This window comes from Manduca sexta, unplaced genomic scaffold, assembly GCF_014839805.1.
Source record: "Manduca sexta isolate Smith_Timp_Sample1 unplaced genomic scaffold, JHU_Msex_v1.0 HiC_scaffold_2854, whole genome shotgun sequence".
Taxonomy (NCBI): domain Eukaryota; kingdom Metazoa; phylum Arthropoda; class Insecta; order Lepidoptera; family Sphingidae; genus Manduca; species Manduca sexta.
Genome location: NW_023593861.1, coordinates 1 through 19,028, shown reverse-complemented (window position 1 = coordinate 19,028; position 19,028 = coordinate 1). Strand labels below are relative to the sequence as shown.

At 37.9% G+C, this 19,028-nt stretch overlaps 1 protein-coding gene across 1 annotated transcript; it reads left to right on the top strand.

Moving 5' to 3' along the window:
- Positions 1–2,747: 2,747 nt before the first annotated feature.
- LOC115445514 (protein outspread-like) lies at positions 2,748–18,866 on the top strand (the record flags this gene model as incomplete). The annotated part of the gene is made up of 7 exons (XM_037446319.1): positions 2,748–2,820; positions 3,188–3,351; positions 5,509–5,563; positions 17,060–17,188; positions 17,569–17,720; positions 17,942–18,295; positions 18,375–18,866. Coding segments are annotated over 7 exons (1,419 nt in total), but the record flags the coding sequence as incomplete, so codon positions are not given.
- Between the last annotated feature and the right edge of the window lie 162 nt (positions 18,867–19,028).

The window sequence follows — 19,028 nt, the reverse complement described above, 5'->3', positions numbered from 1 at the left end:
ACGTTATTTTATTACTATTTAAATTACTTCGATGTACTGTTTTAGTATTATCAGGAATTCTTCTTTTATCACTTCAATTACCAGGATAATGAAGATTTCGAATTATTTTTCAGAGTTGTTAAATATTTAACACTTTTTTTTATTAAAGCGAAGGAGTAATAATACAGTTGTGCGGTTCGGAAATAAACGACTCGTCTGTCATTGCGGAACAGAAAACTGATTTGTAGAGTTATGTTATATGACATTATTACAAGGAATTAGATTGTCAAAGACCAAAATAATCATCATCTGCCTTTCGATTTCCATTGTTTTAACCACTGCTCGCACTAAAAATTCCGATAGGTTACCTATTATTTCGTAAAGACCACTTCAGATGACCTACATATTTATAAACGGCATTTTCCCATAAAAAATATATATGAAGTGGAATGCAATAAATACAGATTTATGAAAACATTGTCGAACTTAATCTAATCGAATTAAGCCGCAGGCAAACTCTAAATTACAATTAAATTTAATCCATCTAGAAAGATTAATGTTAACTGACGAAATCCTACGTTTTGTGATGTATGGTATTAAAATAAATCTTATTTATGACAATATCAATAAAACCCGTTGCTTCGAATTAAAATATCGCTGTTAATTTTAAATATACCAGCTATAAATATTTGACGCCATGTTGAAAAATGGCGGTATAATTTTGAATATGACGCCGTGGCGAAATTGTATTTGATGGGTGCACATTAAATTGGTGAAAGAATGATTGATGCAACTGTGAAGAAGTTACGAAATGTTGGCATCAATTTATTCTCCTCTCTTGATTGTTTCTTGGTAAATTTTCTTCGAAATAAATTATAATTATTAGAACATCCTTAAATAATCTTAGTAGTATTTTAAATGTATTTTTTTATTTGAACATTATATTGCATTATTATATTGCATCTAAAACGTTATTTGTTGATGGTCATTGATGGGTCTTAATTGTTTTCAAAAATAAAGTTAGGAAGCAAAGTTAATTAAATGAAGACCACGTTGACATGTCGACCCTAGTTGTCCCAAAAATCATAATTCCCTAACGAAAAATACTGTACATTGCCTTAAATACAACTCTTACTTGACTATTCGTGTAAACCCTCCATTTCCGTCTCACCGGAAACCGCAAATGTTTTACAGTGCCCGTTTCCCGCAGTAAACACATTTCACTTTCCACAAAGTAGGTGTTATCCATTCGTCAGCATCGTTCATTACAAGCCAACAAATTAAACGCAACCCGTTCAGATCCCGAGCGAGCGATTCGACAATTAATCCATTACGGAACCTGGGATAGGGCTGCCACGCGCGTAGTCAGGTAAAAAATATAGTTTTAATGATTTAAAACAATCTTATATGTTCACGTGAGTGTTAGACATAAAATTTAACTATTTTGCGGATCTCATCGCGGTTTTATAATTATAGTATTCTCCCGGCGTTTCACGTCACGGGGCAGACTCACAAAGTCTTTGAAATGTCGATAGAAAATTATAATATAAAACCGCGATAAAATCCTCAAAATTGTTGTATTTTTATAATTAACCCGGGGGATTGCAGAGACGTTGCCAACCTTTAGCGTCAAAGTTATATTCACATTTTAAATCAATAATCTTTTGCACATTTTAAATGGAATATATTGCAAATAACTTGTGAAAATTACTTCAGATCCGGCTCGAAGGACCATAATTTGTTCTACCCTGCAATTATTAGTAAACTGCAATAAAGACTTAACAGTAGCAGTAAATAGCAACAACCCAGTAATTTAGACTGTTTACTGCATTATTAAATAAATCTTTGGGAGTTAATTCATATAGATAATTTTAGATGACTAATTCTCTTTAATCTATTGGAGTGGAATCCAATACATTATTTTATGATTAAGTAAGCTCTGACGGTCATATTTTGGACCCGACTGGACCCCAGCTAATGTCGCTCTCTCTGACGAAATAAAACCGAACATTTTCGGGATCAACCCGCGTATTTCCCACTCGGAACGGCATACTTCTTGACCTATCGGAACAAGTGAAGCCACTTTGCCTTATAAAAAAATAAATAGACCATTTTAGTATATCTATCGAACTCAGTATAGAAATGAGGTGTATATAATGAAATATTTAGGAATTATTGACGTCATACCAATGAGGGTGTGTGAAGTCTATCAATCCGCACTAAGCCAGCGTGGTGGACTAAGGCCTAATCCCTCTCAGTAGTAGAGGATGGCCGGGCCCAGCAGTGGGACGTTATATATATTTTATAATTATATATAATGAATTATCCTAGGATAATGTCTAGGGCAGCCCTGCACGCCGGTCGCGCCCACCGCTAACGTCGTTAACAACTCACAACTATGTGCTTTCGAACAATTAAACGATACGCGAGCGTTTCTAACCGCGTTTTCACATTACACACTAATAGCTCTCGGTGGGACCGCGCCTTTTGTTCATCACTTGCGAGTTGAACGGTGTGGGAAATTTTCTAACAAGGCAAAATTTGTTACAAAAAAATCTTTAAAATATAAATGTATGTAAGCCTGTCTATTATGAGGCTTAATTGCTAAACCGATTTTGATGCTGGAAAAGAGTCAGAATTGTAAGGTATTAATTCTCTTTATGTCGAACTAAGACTATCAGACTAGCGGAAACGCGTGATAATCATATTAGCCATAAAAACTTAGATAATAGGTATATCAATTAAATATGAAATGCTCTTGTTCCCAGGGTCGACACAAGAGGAACGCCACGTTTCCAGGCGGCCAGACAGCCAGCTTGCTGCAGTCATCAACAACTAGGAGTGAGTATACTTTACAGCAGTAAAGTTACTTTTCCTTAAAGAAAAAAAATAATGACTAATATTCCAAATCGCATTGTGGATCAGTATTTTTGAATACATTAACGAAGAGCAGCAAATATGCTGAAAACTAAATAAGATGAACTAAGAAACACACCTAATTTGTTCAGGATTGGAATGTTTGCCTGATATAGCGGTATCCTCGCTCTCAATAGGGGAAATGTAATGATATGGGACGGATATAAACTGAATAAAATGTGAAAGCACAGGACGTATCTCTACCTAATTCATTCAGTTAATTGTACTTAAATATTGCTTGTACCATGCCTATATGACGTCGAACATCTGACTTATGTCTCGTCTTTTGTAGAATATTCTGCGGACGCGTCGACGCTGCGCGACGTGGCGGACGGTTGCGGCGGCACCAGGACGCGTTACTGTTCTGGGGGCGCGACCACGTGGCCCGGGCCGAGGGTGCAGCCGCCGCAGCCCGAGATACCAACCTCGCCGCGCCTGCGCCTATTGACACCAAAGGTACACTTACAATCAAATTAAAATTCATCATCATCATCAGAAGCAGAATGTCCACTGCTGAGCATGTGCCTTCCCCAAAGATTTCCAGGTCGATTTATTGGAAGCGACCCGAGTCCAGCGATCTCCTGCGACTATTATTAGGTTATTTGTCCCTTGTGGGTGGACGTCCGACGTTACGCTTGCCAGTTCATGACCTCCACTCGAGAACCTTCGTGCACTATCGAAAATCAAAATTACTGTGCTCTAAATATGTATTTTGCGTACATAATGATTATAACTATACATAACGTATTTTTCTTGATTATTGAAACTAAAAAGCATAGGTTCGACACTTACATCGATCTAATATTTTTCCATTTATTTGAAACAGATCAGCAACAAATTGCAGAACACACAAATACAGAACGTATTAGGTCGTAATTCCTAAAACAAATTAAACTTAGTTTATGTTCCACGTACTTCACTAAATGAAATAAACGAATTTGCTGTTAAAGCACTATGCTTAACAATATGTAGTTAATTACATGGCTTATTGTAAGTCCTAATGCTATGATAAATAGTCAGCTGTAAATAACTGTAAACGATAATCGTCTGCATATACTCAGGTCCATAGATAGACTTATACTCAACATCTTATAAAGCAGTTACACGCAAAAATGACATTAAACATGATACAAATTGCATTCATATTTGTTTGGTACATAAAACTGTGATAACAACGGTAGCTAATAGTTATTAATTCAACCAAATATGAGCTCTATGGCGTCAGAGTCGGCGCCGATCGCCTACGCGCGAACTACGGCAAACCCGAAATTATGGCGTGTTGCAGAATCAGTAAAACGCATTCTGTATTTGGTTCACCAGACGGTCGGTAGGATTCAATGCAACACAAATTACAAGGCGATGTTGTTTTGGTGCTCTTATTCTTTATGATTCGATATTGCATGTAGTTTGGAGTCGAAAGCTTTGCTGGTGGTAGCATATTAATAGACGCCCGGATAACGACCATCGTACTCAAGGCTTAAACCCGCTATAATGACCCACGTGAGTTTGTCGCGTTCCTGGGATCAGCTTGTGTTTATCCTGTATCAAAAAGGCATATCAACAGGAGCAATATAAAAAAATATATATTAAAGAGAGAAAAGAAAAATGTTAATATTTGCGATCTTAATGTAACCTTATCAAGTAAGTGAAAATCTAATTTTAAAGCAATAATGGACGATATGGAAACCGAAGCGTTTATTACTTTATAAATAATTAGCTTTTGCTAGCGGTTCCGCGACAAAATTTTTCGTAATAAAAATCCCACTATATATTTTCCCAGGATAGCTTATAATATGACGAACTATCTCCATACATAATTTGAAATAGATCCATAGTTCAGCCATCAAAGAGTAACAGACAGAGTAACTGTGGTATTTATATATGAATGTATGAATTATCACAATCCATTAGGAATAAAATAATATATACGATCAAGTACTTTCAATACGTCATACGTTAAACATCTTCAGTAGCGTACCAATAATAAAGCCACAAAATTGCCCATACACCAGGAAGTATTGTCATTACTTTGACGAGATAATAATATAATTGCACATAATACTAATGTTTGACCCACACCGACCCTGCAGCCACAATAGGCTATTCACGACGCGAAGTCTCAATTCATTTTGACACATTTGGAAATTCATAAAATTACTACATAATGAATAGTCAAATTGCAATCTTGACGTATTGCACTGAGATTTATATGAGGCCGAGGTAATATTTATCAACTGTGTATATTGCGTAGAATGTACATAACATAATTATATTATTCGAGTTGCTAAGTCGAAAATAACAATAACTCACATTAGTCGCCCATGTAATTAAGATATAATTCGTTCCCGTCGAAATGTCAAATAAATCTCACATCCAAACAAAATGTACGTTAATCTCGCCGTAGAATTAACATTCCATTTTCAAATTCAAAACAAAAGCGTTGTAGGTGTTAACATTGAAGCAATGTCGAATGATATAATGTCGACCACGTGGGAATAGGTCGCATTCACATAGGGGCGTTAAAAACGCGCGCGGAGGCGGGACGCGTTATTTATTCGCCATTCGAATGAAGTAATCACGTCTTTATATTGTAAGAAATTCGTAAATCATCAGTTCGTGTGTGACTTTTTGGATGTATGTACGTGTGATGGATACGTTTTCGAGAAAGGTGAGGGTCACTGAAAGGTGAGTTAAGGGCGGTGCTCGGTTATAAATTTTGGGAGCCGGCTATTAACCGATTACGACAGCGAGGACTGACGGGTCTTGATATAGAGAGGTCTGGTACGTACTGACCTCTTGATTAAAAACAATCTAGCCATTATCGTATCCTATTTGTACTGTATTGTTTAATGTATTTTTCATGAACTTTTCATGGTAGGAGATTTTAAACGACAAAATATACCATATCATCGACTAGAAGGCCTTTAGGAAAGTAAAGATAGGTTAGGAAAGTAAAGGACATATAGACAGCCTTCTAGACAATCCTTAATAAACACACGAGATATCACGCAACGCAAATTTAAATTGTTCATGCTGTACAAAAACAAATCGCAGCTTATAAATTTCTACATCACTTTGCGGAACCAACAACATTCCAGCCATTCCAGCTATATCCAGCTAGTCAGGTGTCCCCATTAATTAGCTAAGCAGCTATCAGGTTGGAAACCAGCCGGGCCACCCCATCCAGCACATAAATCTGGACACAATCCCCGTCTAGACGACACTTAGACCTAATTAAAACCCGTTAGATGCTGAGATGTGAGCTTGGAGGGCGAGCCCTGTGTTGAGAGATGAAGCGTTTTGCGAACTGTTTGGGTAGGCCTGCTATTATTGATCACATGTTGAAAGAAAAGTTGCTCTACTGTTTATCGATTTCCAACGTATCATCATTTTATGAGGATAGTAAATGCCAATCTTCAATACAAGGATTAACGTTCAGAGTTGGTAACTAGATGCTGGAAGTTCTGGGAATCCTTCTCGCCATAGGAAACTGTCAGTGTCAGTTTAAAATGGTTTTCTGTACCCATACCTCAAAGACCTATTCGTGCTGTATAGAAATACAGAGAGGTTCACCTCTTAATGGCCGCAATCATAGCCGATGCAATAAAACTACAAGTCCAAAAGACCTAAAATATTCCCTCAGGACCTATCTCCCGGAAAATATAAAAGCTCGATAAAATAAACATGAATATTCAACATATGCAAATATAAAGTAAACTTTGATGTCAACTCGTAACACATTTAATAATGAGTTTGTTTTAGATAACAGCGGTCTGGTTTGGCACGTTTTTAATGTACGCCTAATGGCGATTAACGTCATTAAACGTTCGCCGGATATTAAACTGGTGGAATGTGTTTTCCGTAGTCGTTATAGGTTTTATGTATAGTATTTTTCAATTAAGCCCGCTGATAGTGTAAACAAATATTTTATTCTTTGGTTTATTGGCTTTTGTACATCGACAGGTTTATCTGAGTAGATTTTATTTCTTTATTCTAAACTATACTCTGAAGTCTTTAAAAGCTAGATTCTTGAACGTAACCATAATTTATTCATTTGTCAGTCCTCTTAGTTCTGGCGGCTATGTCAAGGATGGTGTGGATTCAGGAGGTGTTTACACCATCTAAAACCTGACCCAGGCGATGGAGTATTTGTGGAGTCTACTTCACCAATAGTTATTGTTTTAAACATATCACAGATGAAAGAACAGATATTATACATCTTAAACTATGTAGTTATTAATATCAAATAAAAGTAAATTAATTATAAAATAATTTCTCGAGGATTTGATAATTCTATAGAATGGACGTGTATAGGCGCTGTTTCTTGTTTCTCTGTTAAAATCCTTGTAAATTAAAAATGTGGCAAAGAAAATACAAGCGTAGTTTATAAATACGCTATTTCCAAATTTAATTAAAATGTGTTAAAAATCCTAGTAAAATTTGGCAAAGAGAATACAAGTTTGGTTTACACTATTTCCAAATTAAATTAAAAATAATTTACACTTATATTCAAATGAATCGCTATTAACTTAATTTATAGTATCATAATGGTATTAAGGTTGATATTATAATATTATAAGGTTGATATTATAATATTAAGTACATGTAATTAGGATGCGGAAATACTTTGAGAATGATTAACAACTAATTTTAAATAATTACTAGTCTAATTTTATACCTGTTTTTGGAACTCGATATGAGATATTTTTAAACACCACACGCAAATTTTAATTTCCAACTTGCTTAACAAAATTAAATTCTCATTTACTGACTCAAGCATCTACGTCTAGCAACCTCTACTAGCAATTAACCGTTTGATTTCTTATGTTTACGCGAATGTAAGACATGAAATTTAAACTATTTATATATTATCTACCTACAATTTACTTTTATGCAGTATAATAGTAAAACGTAATAAATATAATAATAGAAATATATACCTATTGTAACTTTGCCCAACAGCTCAGTCTGCCCCGTGACCATAAAGGCTGCAAAGTCTTCGAAACATCGGGAAAAAAATAACAATATCAATAATCGCGATAAAATCCGTAAACAGTTTTATTTCAATTAACATTTTATAACTCAGTCTTACTTATAAAAATGTCGCAAATACCATGCTTAGTTGAAACACAAATGTTCTCGATCAGCTGTAAGTCAAAATCCGCCATCTTACTTCTTAATAAGGTAAAACTAGGAAACCTGTGATGTTTTGACAGCTATTCAAGCAATTCTGAACAACCTGAAACGTTAAAACAAGCTTACAAGCTAGATTGTATAAGATAAACCGTTGCTTTACCTCAAACTGTTAAGCCAAATAAGCCAAACGCCAATCGTCTATGAATTAAATTCGCTAACAACTAATGATACGCGTCAAAACAACACAAGTTAAACCAGACTTTCCTCGGATTCCGGCGCGTCAATTAAATTTAGCACCGTTACGGCCATAAATAAAATGGCTTTGAAGTGCGGAACATTGAAACGCGCCGGCTTGCGAAAACTTACTTAGCTTTAAGGACTCTGCCCACTACTTAGCAAACGGAAGGATCAATATAAACCGATACCTTTTAGTTTATTTGGAAAACAACAAGTACGTAAGTACAATTTTACTTAAATAATAAAAGAAACAAATAGAAATACATAATCCACAACAGTTTACACAGATTACAATCATGTAGCGAAAGAGGTGGCGCAAAATAAGTACGCACCAACGTCTAGAGAATATTATTTAAATAACCTTAATATATAATTATTTGGCAAATAGATTCCTGTATTGAAATGGAGAAAGGTGAAAAATGTCAATGCAATTAGAATTTACAGTTATCTATATAATATATAAAAATGAATCCCTATTTCCCTTGGTCACGCCATCACGCGTGAACGGCTGGACCGATGTCACTATTTTTTTTTGTTGTGTTTGTTATTGTCAGGAGAAGGTTCTTATGAAAGAAAAAATTCAAAAAATTGCGCGGAAAATTAGAAAATTTAACGAAAATATTAATTTTATATTTAACTGCCAGCCATTGACAGAATGCGCGCTGCAAATTCATAGTTAAGAGGGGACAACGTCTGTCGGATCAACTAGTACTATTATACAATCGACAAGTTCTTTTAATAAATACATTGATGCATTTTGCTTTTGTTTATTTATGCATATTAATACTTATATGTTGTGTCGTGATCTGTTTCAGAAAATTTCACCTTCGCTACCGCTACTTAGTTTCGTATTATGCCAGCTACGAACGTGTCAAATTAATAAAAAAATCTTTGTATTGAAAAGTTTGAGATTAAGGCCACTACACTATTCCGTCCTTAGAAAGATCATAGCATGAACTTGTGTAGTGGACAGACTCCTTTAGGAGTTTAGACTAGATTTACTTGTAAAGTGTAAGGTCGTTGGACAGACTTCTTTAGAGTTTAGACTAGGTTTAAGTTGTGAAGGGTAAGGTCATCGGTTCGCTCTCCCTGTCGATTAATGAAAGTATAATAAGAAAAGAAAGAAATAATACTGACACATCACGCATTTATCCCCTAAGAGGTATGCAGAGGCGCAACCAAAGAACCCCAATTTTCGATATGGGTGTTCCGTCACATGATGTGATAGGGCACAAGCCATATCGAGCACAAATTCTAGGCTCCGGGCTGATACTGACCAGAAAAATCCAAATATCACTTTGGCCGTCTCGGGATTCGAACCTAAGGCAGAACGCTGCCGTGCCACGCATGGAGTACTACTACGCCACCGAGGCAGTCTAAAACTAAGAAACGACAAAGATTATAATAAACACTAACATAAACTAAAGAGTAAAAATGAATCAAGAAATTCGAAAATATACTTAGTATCAGTTCCTAGTACTCAACAACCTTAATTCACATCTAGTTTTATCAAACCCTAACTAAAATTAAACTCCATTTCAATTAACCTGACGTTAGATTACAAAGTTCATTTTCCAATTCTCCGAAAACCGAATGCTTTTAAGTTATCTAAGCACCGTAAAATCGTAAACTCGCATCGGTTCATAAAATGACAGTTAATTTCATATCTACGTCTGTATTTCGAGATTATTACCGAAATTCCCGCGGTAATTATAAACGCGGTGCGTGTTCATAAATTAATTCATCATTTTATTGCGTGTTTGGGGTTTAATGAATTTTAGTTTATGTTTATATGGAGCTAAAAGCCTTGTGATATAAACGTATTGTTTGTACATATATTGGCATGGGTTATGGTGAACTCTTTTTTCGTCCCAATCCAAGAGAAATTTTGTTGGTTTGTTGGAAAGCGATTACACACCAAAAACATTATCTATTTAATGTCATAGCTTACTTGACGATACCATGTTCCAAAATATTCAATTGTTTTATAAATTAAACCTTACTTTCTCTGGTCTCTTGTTCACAGTACATTTTCGATATCCTAATTTGCCTTAGGTAATGTTATCTAACCGACATAACCTCTTCCACATTACATGATCCCGGAAAATCTCGAAGCATCTGGATTACGACCGCCCCGCACGTGTGTAGGGCGCGTCTGGCGCACCTGGCCAATCTAATTGCAAACCTAACGGAATCCACACCCGGCTAATTGCTGATTGTTGTCGGAAACACCCCCTTTCGATTCGCTGATCGGGTCGGATTAACTGTGAAATGGCTTTTTGATAGCATAAAATGTATAGAGTTCTGGTTGCGAACATATGCGTGCCCCGCGACCTTCGATATAAGGGAGTGAAATCCAATTGGAAAGACTGATAAAAAAGATACTTGCATACCTAAACCTTAATGAGGTAGACAGAGACTTAATTTGTATACGACCTGTGGTATAAGGGAAAGAGTAGTATGGAGTAGTCTGAAAATCGGTTACGACTTGTGAGTCAGGCAGAAATCCATAATTGGATTTCCCCTTGATAAAATCGGTGTTTGTACCCTCATGATTTTCACCTTTTTTTTTTTGGTTTCGCGGAGAAATTCCCTTATTACTAACGCCCCAACGCCTTACGGCCCGGCGTTGAGCCGCCCGGATTTGATGAAGACCTTCGGGCGACCGCCGGGGCGAGTCCCTAACCCGAGTACAACTAACCTATGCACGGCCTACCAGCTAAAACTCCGCGGTGGCCCTCTTCGGCGCATTAGGGACGACTGCGGGCTTCCTCTGACGGAAGTGTCTAAGTATTCGTCCGCAGCCGCCCCTGCGCAGTGCCGCCTTGCAGCCCGTCTCCTATGGGGGTTGGGGGCTCCAGAAGCCCCCACGCACCGAAAGAGACGCCCTCGGCGTCTACGGCAGCATGAGGCCAACTACACACTGCCGTCCATCCCGGGGGTCAACCGAAAAATGTGCAAGGATGCACAAAAATGCACTAGGGCGGACAGCCCCCTGCTGCCCGCCGACGACCCCCTTCGTGGCCCCTATTAGTCGCCTCTTACGACAGGCAGGGGATACCGTGGTGGAATTCTTCAAACGCCCCCATTCCACAGGGCGGCTCATGATTTTCACCTAACAGAGGTAGACTGACTTTATTAGCATACTAGTATCCATCATTCGCCTTTTTAGAGCAAATGGAACAAGTCAACGACCATGTCAGTTACAAGTTTTAGTCCTCGGGCAAGTAAACATTTTGAGAACCAAAAATCACTAACTTTAGTTGTTCAATCTGAAAATCGAAGCTGTGTAGATGGTTAAAATGTTATGGAGTTACTATTGAGATTATGGAAGAATGAAATATATTCAGTCGTTTAAATGCTGGAAGTTAATGACAAATTAATGTTCTTAAATTGTATTACAAACTGTCTACATAACTGTTACACAGTCGGTTACAAGAACCTTTCATAAGCCTAACATCTCTATTAAACTTTGATGATCCAATTATAACTTCACAGGCATTGCAATAAGACAGATTTAGAAGACATGACCTATACATTTTTTTAAATTTAAAATAAAGCTAGTTCCCAAACAAAATGTAAAAATAAATTTTACCGTTAAATCCTAAGGACAATCGCTTGACGCGTACGCCAGTGATGCGTGCTATCACGCATCACGCCACTATCACATAGGGCTAGGCAGAGACTATGAATTGCCACATTACACAATTTGGGCATACTTCTCTCGCTCCCTCCACCTTCATCAATCTTTTTATGCATTCCCGCCAATTCAGGGTTCTTTTGACCTGGTCTTTACTAAGAATGACAGATATCTGACAATCGAAGGTTCGGTGCGGTCGACTCCTACCGGCTCTTCCATCCAAATTGCCTTATATATCCTCTTTGTCAGTCTCCTATAATCCATCCCCTACAAATACCCAAACCACCCTACCTTTCTAACTTAAAACGTAATAAACAACCAAACCCACAGCAACAACTAGTATACAACAAATTGTCAGCGCGCATATTTGGTAGTTCATAATTTATACAAACAAACGTGGAGACAGATAATGTAAAGGTTAAGTATATAAATTAATGTCATAAAGTTATACCGAGTTACCGATGAGGCAACGGCCCTGCCAGCTAGTTTCGGAATGCAGTCGGTTACTAAACACTTGGAAAGTTTTAGGGTTAAAAATAAGATTCTAGTTAGGGTAATGTAAGTATAATTAGTTTAATGTCTGCAGTTTGACTGCGAAACCGATGATACGATCTTGGTTAAAAAAAATATATTTTAGCATAATTGGTTAGTAATGTTGTTTGGGAGCAAAAGGTCCTGGATTTGATAGCGGTAATGGGAAATTGTGTTTGAAATAATAAAAATATAGGAGTACTTTTAGGGTTTAGATTCACGTTACAGACGACAACAGAGATTCGAGAGTCGAGGCGGGTTGAATTCCGAGATTTTTAAGTGATTCGAAAGATTAAATTCTGGATGTTGTTCAGAGCCTCGCTTAGCTTTTACAAGATTTGGCGTATCTTAGCACAATATTTTCGACGGATAGCTGTAATTAATTATTTAATAATTGTCGTCAAATTACTAAACCGTAAGGATTTTAAAGATTATTATTAAATCTTCAACATTTCAATTATTAATTCGTTTGTATTCCTTATTTGCCAATTTAGTAATTATACTAGAAAATTAATAACTGTACGATTATGTGCGTCGTTCCGTCGCTGACTAATATCATCGGCGGGTGTAAAAACCTCGCATCAGCATTTAGAGTGTGGTAAAAAGAAAAAAACGATAAATCATTAACACTGGCCAATGACCTCTCAGTGCGGGTAAGTTCAAACCTCGTAAACTCTTCGTTAGACGTTTCTGTTGACAATGCGCTGGTTTTCGAAGCAAGTGAATGTAAGGTTTAACGAATTATTTCTGATGAACACTTTTTGCAAGTGGTTTGAAACAACTGCGCCTGAGTCATTAAAGAGTCTGACGACGCTTTCGTCGAAACGTTTTGGCAATTCATCATCTGCTGAGAATCAATCAAGGAAACTTACCGACTGAGCGAGCTGTGGTTGGATGGTGACCTGATTTTTGCTGAGCGGACGATTTGCGTCAGAAAGCTAATTGTCTCGAAGACATGTTGGTATGCAGCATCATAGGAAAGAGTCTGGGTTCCGTCACAATTTTAATTATTATTCGTAAAACTTACGTAAGTACGTCAGCGCTCGTAAGGTCCTGGGTTCGAATCCCGTGTCGGGCAAAGTGATATTTGGGTTTTTCTGCTCAGTATCAACCCGAAGTCTGGAATTCATGCCTGATATGGCGTTAGGCTCGCTCTCTATCACATCATGGTACGGAACACACTTGGCGAAAAGTGCCCTCTTTGCGCCTTTACATACCCTTTCGGGGATAAATGCGGGATGTGTGCGTGAGACTTCGCGACGAAATAAAATAAAATTTCACCTCCACCAAATTCGGATAAAGTCAAATCATATATTTTCAAGTGTAGTCACGTTTAACATCTAGTTCCACTCCACCTGACACAAACCCAAGGTCGCATCTCAAAATAAATGCACATATACAACGCAAGACACGTTTGCGCGCATGTTTTGACTTATCTGCTACATATCTCACCGCCAGTAGTAATTGAGGGGATCACTTAACGAGTGCATCGCATGAGCCAAGGTCGAAGCTTTAAATGTTGGGTTAACAGGTTATTTACGGGTTACGAGCAACCGGCGCCATATCTGGCTTTAGCCGCGGAGGGTTGGATGCAAATGCGACGGTGTCAGTTTTTGAATTTGGAATTGGAATATTGTTGTTATTTAAATATTTTATTTTTAACTTTTATTCTTACTGGCTGGAAGAGATGAACATAGACAATTATTTTTTACGTTTCATTTCACGTGTTTCTTTTTTATGGTCAATACAATAGTTTTTATATATTAATTTATAAGTAATAAAGTGTTAATTACATTTCATCTGTCTATTCCCTTACATTTTAAACTGTAATTTATTTAATAATTCATATAATCTATGAGCACCATATAAAAATAGTAACACTAATGACTTCTGTTCATCCCGGTTTATTTTCCAGAATTATGTCTTTAAAAGGTTATTCGCGAAACAGCATCCAGATAATTATTCGTTTTTCCCAACGTTAAACGTTATGAGTAGGTGTTATTATGTAATTGCGGGGTTGTTTCTTTGAAAGCTCTTAGCTCGAGCGCCAACACGCAACGCGCCGTACGAAATTACTTCTAGATAACTTTTAATTTGAAACGCAAGTCATTTGAATGCATATGGAATAAGTAACGTGTATTATTTAGATGGAGAGGCATTTCACTTATTATTTTTAGTTAAAAAGTATTCGAGTAACACTTTTATGAATATGTAAATTTTGCCAAATATATTAAGCTTTACGTTATTCTAGACAGATTAGTTTCGTTTTAAAATTATTTATGTACACTGCCCTAAGAGGAGAAAGTCGTGATGTCACGTACACACTAAATTTTGACCATAATTAAAAATCACACATTCACAAGCCGCAATGATAAGTATAAGTAAAAAGATAAGCCGTCGAAAATGTACGTCGGAAAAATGTATTTCTATATCCCCAAGCAATAGCTCGTAGGCATCATGAGCAGAAACAACGCGTATAGATCTGTATCGTGGCGATATTTGCGCTATCTACAGATCGGCAACCGACTACAACGGTTTAATAGCATTCCATACCAAATGCCAGATGTTAACGAGAGTCTAGCTTACTAAATATTTGTACGATGAAAGTGCACGCTAATATAAACAAAATTATATCGGTTATACTGTTGGTAGGTATCTCATATGTGAGAGTCCACCTTGGTAGGCACCACTGCAATGTCTATTTCTGCCACCAAGCAGCAGTGTGTATACACTGTTGTGTTCTGGTTTGAACGATTATTATGTCCAGTAGTTACACTAAGTAAGTAGTAGTTACACTTAGCTAATGTAAGTACTGGACATAATAAGACTTAACATCTCTAGTCTCAGTATGTCGAGCGCAGTGGAATAAAAATAATATTTAGTAATTGCTTGATGGCGTTTCTACTGTTTATGGGCGGTGGTATTGCTTATGACCTTGCTAATTGCTTAAAATGAGCTACGATGTTACGTAAACTTTCTATCTCCTAACTTGATCTCACTATTTTGACTGTCACTTTTTGAAGCACGTTGCATACACTATTTGGCTCATTTTTATAAACGTTTCACTAGCAAATATCCCGAATAAATCCTACATCTTTCGCTTAACTCATATTCTTCACGCACGCACTTCATAACATTTTTTCTCGAGATACCGCATCAAAATTTATGAAGTCTCGGTTATCGGCAAAAAGGCGACGCAACCAACACGCGAGATACGCTTTGTCGGCACGAGACAATTCAATTTATAAGCTTTAGGTAGACTACGGTTGCACGCGGCTTCGTTTGCCGTAGATATCTAGTACATCAGTTGAAATGATAGGAAGATTTTAATACGCAACACGATGTTTAATGAAGAATCCTCTGTAGCCTTTACGACCTTTAATAGCACTTTAATCTGAAACACGACAAATAAAGTCAAGAATGTCATCATGATTGCGTTTTGTTGAACAAAGAGCGTTGAACAAACGTCGTAGAGAAATATAATAACCAGTAGAGCCTACTTATTTACCAAGCACAACTATATACTCCAGGCTGCTACTAAGTATAAATTTTTATCATGTTACCAAACATCTTTCTACCCAACAGACTTCTAGCTCACCATATATGCACCCTTATAAATCATAATACTGCAACACGCGCAGTATTCATAGGAATCCACATATTTTACAGGCAATAACTTCTCGTCACGGATATTCCGTTTAAAAATATATTTTTTTCGAAAATATAATAGTTCTCTCTCCCACGTAATGGTTGTGTCAAAGTGTCGCGTAGATCAGCCGAGGTGGGATTTAGTGTGGAAAAAAATCGCAGCGTTAATAAATATGAATGAGCCGACTCGTGGTAAATCATCGACACCCACTGCGCTTGCATTGTGCGCAACTAGGGCGGCCATGGGCGATGGGACGGACGAGAGATAACTTGCGACGCGATCGGTAACTTTCAAAGATGAAAGTTGATTATTTTCGTTTATTAAGCGATTGTTAAAATACTTGATTATTTGGTGTAAAATGATAAAAATTTCGGCGGCAAAATGACTACTAGATTTTTACTAAATAGCTAACGTCACGTGATAGTGGAAGAAATTAACACTATATAATTTTTTATCTGTATCCACCTTTAATTTTTATATTAGTAACACTGACACCAGAGAAATCGAAAATTACGGCCGGCTATTATTCCACTATGACATCTCGTGACCTCAAAATAATTTACTCCCATTGGGAAACTAATATACCTCAATAAAGAGAAAGTTCAGCTGACATAATTTTAACTATATGAAAGGGGATATATAATTAAGATTATAGGGAGATCGCCATTCAGCAGGGGACGACGATACAATTTTGATAATCAGTTTACACTAGCACCTAATCTTGTCCTAGAATTTATCCCTATGTTGCTTTATGCCTTGTTACCCTATTCACTAGGCTCCCAAGTCGGGGCATATAAAAACGTCTAAAACGCTCCGAACCTAAACCGCACGAAAATAATGCATACTTTTACAATAATTTACTTATAGCATATTATTGTTCATTCAATGCGTTTGTTAGTCAATTTTCATTAATCATTGCTAAGAATGGGGGTTTTCATTTTTTCTGAACCTCACTTATCTCTTGCCCACAGTATACACAGACCAGCCGGTGTCGTCAGCGTCGCCTCCAACCCGGGACAAGATCAACGGTGAGGAGAAGGCCTGGTCGCGACGCAGGGGAGACCTGGCAGAACCCGCGGCGCCTCCCGTCACTGACGAGGGTAGGCACCTTGATTTAACCGTTAAGATTTGTAGGTGATTGCTGAATAAAAATGAATTTGGTCCAATAAATGGTCTGTATATTATTATTATTAGCAGTCCTGTAATCTTCGCGTGGTCACGTCTAAATTATAGTTCAGCAAATGGGAACGATCTAGGCCCAGTATACTTCGAGGCTTCGTACAATATAATTTTATGAGAGATAGGATAGAGCAAGGGAGACTTATTGTTATACCATACCATTTTCGATGAACTGTCGATATCTATAGCCAAAGTGGACAAGAAAGAAAATACTTCGAAGCCTAAATTTATTACAATATACTAGTACAAACGTTTTATGAGCTATCTATCGTAGTTGTAATACCGTTGCAATCTCCAGCAGGCGTGCGGTCCCCGCTGCTGCAGCAACAGCACCAGCAGTACGACGAACAGTTGCGCGACATCGCCGCATCTCTCACGAGACCCAGGTCCCGGAGAGCGCTACCACCCACGCTCGAGAGACCCACCAGGCTCCCGCCGCCAGATCGACTCCCAGTAAGTAATATTAAATTCAAGTTATTCACCATAGAGGATGATTTCATTCTTTTTTTGTTTTTATCTATGAAATATATGTGTAAGAACAAGGTTTGAAATAATTTGGGTTGGTGTTTGTAATTATTTGCTTAGTTTACATCACGCCCCATTGGGTAAACACATTTGACGTAAATATTACTGAGAATACGCTATAACTTTTAATTGTTTACAATTTCTTTTAGGCACGTGGCTCGCCAGATGGTGGGATACCACCAGAAGAGGGCAACTCCAGCTCAGCAAGCGAGGGTAGTGAGCCTACTGATGTGGCAGAAGCCACTGAAGGCGGTGAGGGTGGAAGAGTAGAACTTCCGGCAGAAAGGCTCCTTCATGCAAGGGCTGGGTGGTTACAGCGAAGAAGCCCGGGTGGCTGGTCGCGACACTGGTTTGTCCTGCGAGGAGCAGCCCTCTTATACTTCAGGGATCCGCATGCAGAGCACCGGGGGTTGATGGACGGGGTCATCGATCTGAGTGGCATATCGAGGGTGGTGGACCTTCCGACTTCGGCGTCCACTAATGGCTATGCTTTTGAGACTGAGGTAAACAACTCACCAATTTAATTTAATTGTCTGGAATCTTTAACCAATGTGTTTTAACGGATCTTTTTAAATTTTACAGACTTGGGATGGAAAGCATATTGTGTTATCGGCGGTGACAGCGGGCATAAGGGCTAACTGGGTATCAGCAATGAGAAGGACAGCAGGTCTGCCCGACACAGGACCGCTGTCACTAATACTACGAGAAGATATAGTTGACCAGGCGTCGGAATCTTCAACATCACCCGTCACACCAGTCACTCCAGTCACTGGAAAATTAGCACCGTTCTCTTCAGATGAAGAATATCGAACGGCGTCCGAAGGTGGCAGAAGAGATAGCGCTGACTGGGGTGATGTAGGTACGCAGCCTCCACCATCCCCCATCCTTAACCGCACCCCAATATCTAAAGTTAAAGAAAAAGTTCGCGGAAGAAGCAGTCATCAAGTACCACCAAAAACAGATGCAGCTAAAGACGAAATCGATTCCACCAAAGAGAAAGAAAACCCCTTGTTGAAGTTGATGAAAACGAAAACCAATAGAACCGAAAACGCGCAGTTACATATCGACTATTGACAAACAGTCGATAGAAATCGAAGATTTACGCAAACAGCTTAAACTGGCTTTGAACGACCTCCACGCTACGGAGACGGAACTAGCGAGGTTACAGAAATTAAAATCCGAAGCGGCATTGAGAGAAAACAAAATGGAAGAATTAGTAACATCGTTGCAGAAAAG